The sequence below is a fragment of the Pangasianodon hypophthalmus genome, chromosome 5 (assembly GCF_027358585.1).
Source record: "Pangasianodon hypophthalmus isolate fPanHyp1 chromosome 5, fPanHyp1.pri, whole genome shotgun sequence".
Classification (NCBI taxonomy): domain Eukaryota; kingdom Metazoa; phylum Chordata; class Actinopteri; order Siluriformes; family Pangasiidae; genus Pangasianodon; species Pangasianodon hypophthalmus.
In genome coordinates this window covers 11,446,444-11,454,835 of record NC_069714.1, presented here as the reverse complement: position 1 = coordinate 11,454,835, position 8,392 = coordinate 11,446,444, and the positions used below count along the sequence as shown (strand labels likewise).

The 8,392-nt window shown below is 41.1% G+C and overlaps 1 protein-coding gene across 4 annotated transcripts; it reads right to left on the bottom strand.

Moving 5' to 3' along the window:
- Positions 1-1,923: 1,923 nt before the first annotated feature.
- Positions 1,924-7,588, bottom strand: tent5c (terminal nucleotidyltransferase 5C). Of its 4 annotated transcripts, XR_008301776.1 has the most exons (3): positions 7,421-7,576; positions 3,685-6,403; positions 1,924-2,329 (listed from the first exon to the last, which is right to left on the bottom strand). XR_008301776.1 is itself a non-coding variant. In XM_034304731.2 (2 exons), the coding sequence occupies exon 2, from the start codon at positions 6,379-6,381 to the stop codon at positions 5,212-5,214; it is 1,170 nt and encodes a 389-aa protein (XP_034160622.1). In that variant the 5' UTR covers positions 6,382-6,403; positions 7,456-7,588; the 3' UTR covers positions 1,924-5,211. The 4 variants fall into 4 exon arrangements, 3 of the variants coding, with proteins under 3 accessions (XP_034160622.1, XP_026768510.1, XP_053089942.1); XM_034304731.2 differs by having other exon boundaries at positions 1,924-6,403; positions 7,456-7,588; XM_026912709.3 differs by having other exon boundaries at positions 1,924-6,403.
- Positions 7,589-8,392: the final 804 nt, after the last annotated feature.

Sequence of the window (8,392 nt, the reverse complement as noted above, 5' to 3'; positions counted from 1 at the left end):
GGATATTCAGTGCACTGTCTCTCTGCCTGTGTCTCTCTCACCTGCATTCTGCTGTGTAGTGTTTTCATTGTTTCTGCATATCTTTCAGCAATATTCCAGAAATAGGGCTTTGTTAACTGGCTATTTTGCTTGATTGTTCTCTCACTGGCTTAGATGTATGTTTTGACCATCATGACTCCCTGATTGTAACACTCCCACACTCCCACACACACACACACACACACACACACACACACACGGCTTTTACACTGGTATGCAGCAGGTGTTAGCTGGAGGAATTATGCAGAACTCTCAGAGATCCATGTAAACTCACCCTAACAGTGGACATAGTGCATAAAAAAAAAAAGTGCTAGAAGAGAAAACAAAAACTGAAATCTCCACCCACATGCCTGATCCTGGTAACACATCACCACAAAACATTGCACTGAAGATAAATATCCTTCTATAAATGTTAAATAAACATCTCCTGACGCTATATTAATGACTTTCTTTGTCATATAACCACAGTTTTTAATGCGCTGACACTGGAGACTCCAGTGTCACCATGTCATCAATTACATGCTTTTCTTTTTCAAATAATAGTTTTAATCCGCTTTCATGGAGCATCTGTTTCACAAGTCCCTGTGAATTACCAGTAAATAGAAAAACAATAATGCATTAGAATGAGCACACTGATTTGCTGTGCAGCCAGTAACAGAACTTAGTTTACACACACATTTGACTGAAGAATTCATGAAAGCATTTCAAAACTCTGTTTCGATCCCCAGTTGAATTTAAACAGGGACAGGGAAACATCAGAACAGTGATCTCCGTTTACACTACAGATGCACACTAGGTTGAAAATGCTGGAGTGTATACACAAGGAGAAGAAACGATACAGTGGCCACAGCAAGTTCATCCGTCATGGTGGTGAGTTGTGAGAGCCGCCTCAGAGCTAATAAAATGGAAATGCCTGTCAAAGTATTACAAAAACATTTTGGTCTACCACAGAATGGAAATGTACAGTAACATTACTGAGTAATGCTCCCACCCCTAAAAGAAACATGGACAAATTTACTCAATCCATTACAAACATTGCAAAGACATTTTTCTTGTGTAGTTTTTTTAATTAAATTCAGTAAACGATACAGCATTTAAAAGCTAGAATTCAATCTGGTGTGACCGTTGACACCAGAGCAACGGTTTAAACAGTTTAAAGCCAGGGATTTTTATTTTTAGTACTGCTTTGACTTTGAAGTAATAAAAATGAGCATGGTTATACCATCTCAGAAATAAAACAGCCTGCAGTTTATTCTTAAGTAAAAACAGACTGCAAGTCATAGCATTCTCACGGTCATCTTAAAGTAATCCTAGAGTGTACTGGTTAACCATTTTTCAACTTTATACAATCCAAAGCAACATTAGAAAGCTTCCAACATTTCTTACATGACTTCTAAACCTGTCAGTCTATAGCCAGACAAGGTTAAATTATTCTCTAAGCATACCAGCCTCATTAGCAATACAAGTTTTCCCTTTTTTACATTCAGCCCAGGACTGACGCTTGGCTAACCGGGACTCTGTTACCAACCTGCTGACTCATAGCTTTGTGCTGTGGTATGGCAGCGGGAAATGGAGCAAGGCCATGACAAGGCTCTGCTGGAGACTAGACTCAATTCCCAAGTGTCCCCTGGAGAGGTATACGCAGAAGGACAATGTTCCAGTAGCATTACATCTTATTCAGGAACTTGGAAGCAGTAACTATTACTCACAACCCAATTACTCAGATCCATCTTTTACCCATTACCACTGAGACTTGTGCACCAAGTTGCATGTCCAGCAGCACTGCCACATCACTAAATGCATTTAAATAAGTAAAAATGGTTATATTCGTATGCAAACTACAAAAAGAAATATTAAGAGAATAACCAAAATGAACATGCTCACTTCATGTCTGGAAATAAACACAATTTACATCAGTGTGGGGTTTAATACTTTATTTGTTTTTTTTTTCCCCCCTCTTCATATACATTTTCCTGATGTTCAACTCCATCCAAAGGAAAATTAAAGTGAGGTAAAAGTGCTCAAATTAATTGACAATGATAAACAGTTTAATAAACCTCAAAACACCAAGTTGGCAAATAAGCTTTTTCCCAAAAAAAAAAAAAAAAAAAAAAAAAAAAAAAAAAAAAAAAAGTGAGACTTCTGCATCTTTTTGACTCACAATCATTGGCACAGACAGAACACAAACTGCATATCCCACAACTCGTTACCACCTGGCAAAGGACTTCCAAAAAAGCCTCCAGCATCAGCAAAACTTTAGACAATTGTCCAAACACAGGGAAGTCCTCCCCTAGGCACAGGAAAACATTAAAGAAATAATGGTACAGATGCTTTCTGAGCCATAGTGCAACAGTACAAGCAAAGCTCAAACATCTTTGTTCACACAGACAGGAAAGAGAATGTTCAAATGGGGAAATTCTGGAATTACAGCAGGAAAAAAATAAAAACAAAAACACACCTCTATCTGAAAGAACAAAATACTTCTGCATTAGTATAACACTATGCATGCATCCATTTCAAATGCCACCTCTCTATATACAGTCAACCTACTGGACATTGAGCCTTTAAATAGGTGCCCAGCCAAGCCCCATCATGCCGAGCCTTATCTGGGTGAAGTTCAACTAGCCAAGATAAAACAATGGCAGCCAGAAATGCTCAAACTGGACAGATTAAGGAAATGCTGCATCTATATACCACATCCGTGGTCCAAAACCTGTTATGCCTCTTGAATTGATTTTCACAAACTTTAGTGAATATGATTTGAGTAACAGATACTTGGGTTTGCTTTATGGAATTAGGACCACAGACATCTGAGAAATGAATACATTAGGAAGCAGACAACATCTAAATACTCCATTAAGCATATCCCATCAGTCACATGAGAAAACTAACATTTCAAGCCAGAATGCAAGTTAAATAATTCACAAACACACAGCAGCCCTTTGTCCAGGGTCCATTCTCTGCCTCACCCAATGCGTTATTTAGAGCTTATACACGTACACAGTTACCCAGGTTTTGGAGTACAACAAGATTGCTTATATGCATTTATAAATTTGAGTGTGTGAGGTATTTAGCAGTAACTGGTTTTTGCTCTGCTTAGAGGAGTTAAAAGGGTGATTGACAAAGTCTATTTAAGTCTCTATTACTGGAATGACTAGACAACTAGGTTTAAGAAAAGCAGGGTGTAAGGATGGACCAGAGAGGACATCATAATGTAAACTGACTTTTCACATGACACCAAAATGTCTAGATCCATAATATACACATACCACATCCCCAAAACCCCCAGCCCACCCCCCAAAAAAAACGTAATAATCATAGCCTGCACACAAAAAAAACCTAAATTCAATATGCCCTGACCCAGGGGTGTGACCGCAACTGGCAGAGGCTACAGTGACCCTTTCCCACCTCCCTCCAAAGTCTGTGTGTGAAGCAGATAAGAGGCTGAGCTTGGCTCTCCAGGTTATCTTGTGTGTGTGCATACTTGAAAAAGCTGCATGCAGATGCAGAGTAAGCAGAAAGAAAAACTTTAAGAAAATGTGGAACAGCTGTTAGTTCAGAATGAAAGACTTTCAGACAGATATAGTTTAGTGATAAACAAGAGTACAAGACACTGATGTGTAGCAGTATTAAAGTTAACCATACCAGGGAAAAAATCCATTACCATACCGGGGTAAAATCCATAATTGGAATCTACCTAGAGCCACTGTAATGTTTCTGTGAATGAGGCCCTGCTCCAATGACCAGAAAAGGGTTCAGCATGCATCTGTACGAAGGGCAAGAGCAGCAGAAGCACATGTAAGGTGTTCGTCACAGCAGAAAAACCTGCCCACCTCCCTCCAGCATAGACATATTCTGCCCTGTGCCTCTTAGGATAATTTTAGAGCGGTGTGACACCAGTTTGGAGTCTTGTTACACAGCAATGCAAAGCCTGCTAAGGATCACTATAGACTCAAGAGCACCGGACACCCAACACTTTATCCTTTTAAGGAAAAGGGACAACCTCACTGTCATGCTCCCTCTCACATGTACACTTCCATTTAGAATTAAATTCCATACATAAGTCACTCAAAGGCAAGCCTGTCCTCTCACCGGCAGCCAACTCTAGCAGACATTACATTATCCATATTAAATCACAGAACGACGACAAGTTAGCTTCTGAAATGTTACCTGCACTGTTGTCTTTAAGGAAGGAAAAAAAAAAAAAAAAAAAAAGGCTACAACTCTGTCCTAAAACTAGTTGGAAATCTGAAATCACACTAGCTAGAAACGCCTGACTGAACAAGTTTACAACTTGCAGCTGTAGAGAGATAACTTTCTGAAGTCTGTACTGGAATACTAAAAATATTTTTGCATGCAAACAATGTATTTGGCTGAAGCACACCCCAACACAAATGCTATGTAATCTATACTTTCTGCATCCATATCTATAACAAACGTGCAGCGTTCTTTACCTCATGATAACCCTGGTTATGATTAGCTGAGGAACAGGAGAAATTAGAATGCACAAGCTGAAAGCTCTTGAAGATATTAGCAGCTCACAGTAGTTTAAAAAAAAAGAAAAAGAGGAAAGAAAAAAAAGGGGGGGAAACCCTCCTCATTGCACACTGGAATTTTCTGTTTAAGTCTGTGCGTACTTTTTTTTTTGTTTTTGTCACCCAAAATCTTTTTTTTTTCCCAATTTAACAAAATTTTGTGGTTTTTTTTCCTATATTTTCTATGTTTTATCACAAGAAACATCAACACTGTCCTTTGAGAAATCTTTTCCTCCCTTAAAGACAAAAGTATTTAATACATTAGGGAGGGATAAGGCACAATAAGAATTTCAGTTTGCAAAAAAATTCATTGCTCAGATTAGGGACACAAAGGCAACAAAAACAATCAAACAAATTTAAGGGAACATTTGATTCCCCCCCCCCCCCCCCCCCCAGTATAGATAATCCAAGCTCTAAAAATATATATTACTTTGGATCCAAAGGTCTTGACACATTGATAGATAAGAATTTAGCTGAGTCCCAAAAAAAAAAAAAAAAAAAGAACAAACCAAACAAACAAATATAGACCCAAATGCTTGTCCTTTTAAATATCCTTTATGCCCACACAGGGAAATACCACTCATGGCCAAACAGCTGGTTTTTTCCTTCATTAATAAAGCATCATCAGTTGAGAGTCTTAGTTACACGGCAGCCATGTTGGAATGGACTGGTTACAAGAAGCCACATAGTAGTTACTGAAGTTCAGGTCTCGGACATAAGGCGCTGGCTGGTAGTAACAGGTCACATTAGAGGCATCTGGTATGACATTCTGTTCAGCAAGCACCCGGAATGCTGTGAGTGAGATGAGGTTAAGCGTCTGCCTCCTCTCATGTCCCATGAGGCAGACTGTGCTCTCGTTCACAACCCGTCGCAGGATCATGAGGTAGTCATACTTGCTTTTCTCCTCACCCACAAAGTGACTCTGCAGGTAGGCCTCAAGTTTCCGCTGCTGCTCGCCGATGTCAGGAAAATCAATGAAGAAGCGAGAGCACATATAGCGCTCTAACGCTTTGAACTCCTCCTCATCTGTGGGCCTGAAGTCTCTCACCAGGAGGTTACAATATTTCAGCAAGCCGCCTCCACGAATCTCCTCTGGCCTTTTGGTGGCAATCAGCTTGTTCCTGAGGTGGTCTAGAGCCACAGCAAAGTCACCATACATGCTCTCCCCCATCACAGTAGGGTGGAAATGCTGAGACATAGGCTTTTCTGATAAATCGTAAAAAGACAGCACAGAGTCCAAAATTATCTGGAAGGAATCCACACTAAACTCAAACTGCCTGCGGATCGAGTCCACGAATTTGAGCTCCACATTGCGTCCGTTATTGTTGGACAGGGAGATAAGGGACCAGCGGTCCTGCTCCGTGTACACTTTGACGAGTTTCTGCACGTAGGCCTCCTTCAGGGTCATGTGTGTGATCTTCTCCTTGTTAACCCCTTCTGGCAGAAAGTCCAACAAAGTGCTCAGCACCACATCTTTGATGAGCTGGAACTCCGTCTCCTGTGGGAGATCAACTCTGAAGATGACATCCAGATCTTTGTAGCTCCAGCCAATGTCCTTCACCAGCACGTGGCTGGCAGTGGAGCCGTTTAAGCGGATGTCTTTGACTTTGATGCCATGCTGCTCAAGCTGGTTGCGCACCTTCTGCACAATTTCCTTCAGCCGCACCTCCAGGGTGGGGAAGTTGCCCCGGCCGTGGACCGGCACCGGCTCGCTCAGCACCTCATTTAGCCGGCTCACCTGCTCCCAGGTAAGGTGACTGTACGACTCGCTGTTGCTGCTGTTTGAGGCCTCAGCCATGTTTGCCATCGTTAGGGTTTCCTCAGACAAACTGCAATGAAGGAAAAATATTTATGGGTAAGCCTAAAAGAATAAAATGCATCAATACTACTACTACTGACGATAATAATAATAATAATAATAATAATAATAATTCCCAAAAAAAAAAAAAAGAAGGAAGGAATTGACTCATCAGGATAACATAATAGAACTGATAACATATCTAGAGAAGTTATGATGGACAAAGCAGCTGTGTCATGCAGATAAACATGTAAACTTTGGAACAGAGCAGTGCAGTGAGAAAAGAGAAGCTTCCCCCCACCCCCATCCACTCCCACTGCTTACAGAAAGGCCAAGCAGCTCTCATTAACAATCGACAACTCTCTCTCTCACACACACTCTCACACACACACACACACACACACACACACAGCTCTACACAAAACTTTTCCGGAAAACTAGATTAAACCACGAATAAAACTGTCATTCAAAAAAAAAAGAAAAGAAAAAAGAAAAAACACATCAACATGAATGCAAAACAAACACATGTTCATCTTAAACCTGTTTAGAAGCACGCGCTTGAGCAAGCCATGCACGCGCTGGCCGCGCGACAGTACCACCACCATTACACACAAGCTAAACGGCTAAAAAAGCAAATGTTGGCGTTTGTCGGATAATAAAACCCACAGAAAGAGAGGAAAAAGGACAGGAGAAGTTGCCGAGTGAGCACCATCCTCTGCGCTGGAGCCTCAGACACACACAGGAGCAGTGGCTTTCCACAGACATGTGACTGCTCCAGCACACCAGCAGTGAGTTCAGTTCCTAATAATCTGACAGCACTGACAACATTTTATCACTTCAGTGTCGACATCAAAATGTCGGAGTGAAACACAAACCGCAAAGTGAAAACACTGCGGTTTTTTTTTTTGCACTCATTACACGTAGACAAAAAAAAAGAAACACACATCGCTTGTACTTTCGCTCGCAGTTCGCTGTTACACAAACAAGCCAAGTGTGGAGAAAAAACACCGAGTGCGTGTTAAATAAAGCACGAAAAACATGATCAGACCTGCCGTCAACACTGGATCCACTGGAAGCACTCACGCGAAGTGGTGGAGAAGAAAAAGCAGAGACGTTAACTAAAGTTTTGCACCTCCATCCACACACGGTACAGCTCTCTGCTCCGCCTTCAAGTGCTGCTCTTCTGCGTCCACAGCGCTGCCTCGCCTTCTTATAGGCCGAACTGCCTGCTGGGTAAAAACAGAAAAAAAAGAAAAAAAAAAAAGATCCACCTTTCACGATGACGCACTATATTTCTAAAACTCGGCCTTGTATTATTTAGGTTAAAATCTTCTCGACGGCTTTACGGTTTGTACTGTGCTGTTTGTGAGATGTGGAGCATATTTACCATAGATGGTTGGAAGTGAAACACCGCCGCTCTCTCCCAGTGTATGAATTTAAAAATACACGGGCTTCCATTTCTCGCATGCGCTCAGCGAGCCTGTGATTGGCTGATCGGGTTTTTGCGTTGCCTGGTAACCATCCGTCTAAGTCCCTTTACTGTCAGCGTGTATTAGCTGCCTCGTGCTAACGGCTCTGTCTGCACTTTTATTAATTAACTGTTGTGCCTCTAATTGTGAGAATTATGTCTCAATTATTGAACCTCAGTTTCTCTTCTGATCTAACTGAAGCTAATCCACTTAGTTACAACAGAATTGTTTATAATGGTGTATAATTATATTTGGATAAAGTTTTTTTTTTTAAACTCTAGATGTTATAGATTTTAACAGCAAATTTCACACCTAGTTACTGGAAATTATAGGTAATTAAATGATCTCATTCCTTTGCCTGTTGAAGTGTTACCCCCAAAATACACAACCAGTATTCAGTGTGCTGGTGCACTGTTGCCACCTCACAGCTCCAGGGTCCCTGGTTCGAGCCTGACCTGTACTGATCAGTTACTGTAGGTGTGGAGTTTCTGTGAATGTTTCCGCATATCTGTGTGGGTTTCCTCTGGGTTCTCCAGTTTCCTCCAACCTCC

What these genes read in the sequence shown, in the direction of transcription:
- tent5c (XM_034304731.2), bottom strand. Translation starts at nt 6,381, where the DNA reads ATGGCAAACATGGCTGAGGCCTCAAACAGCAGCAACAGCGAGTCGTAC.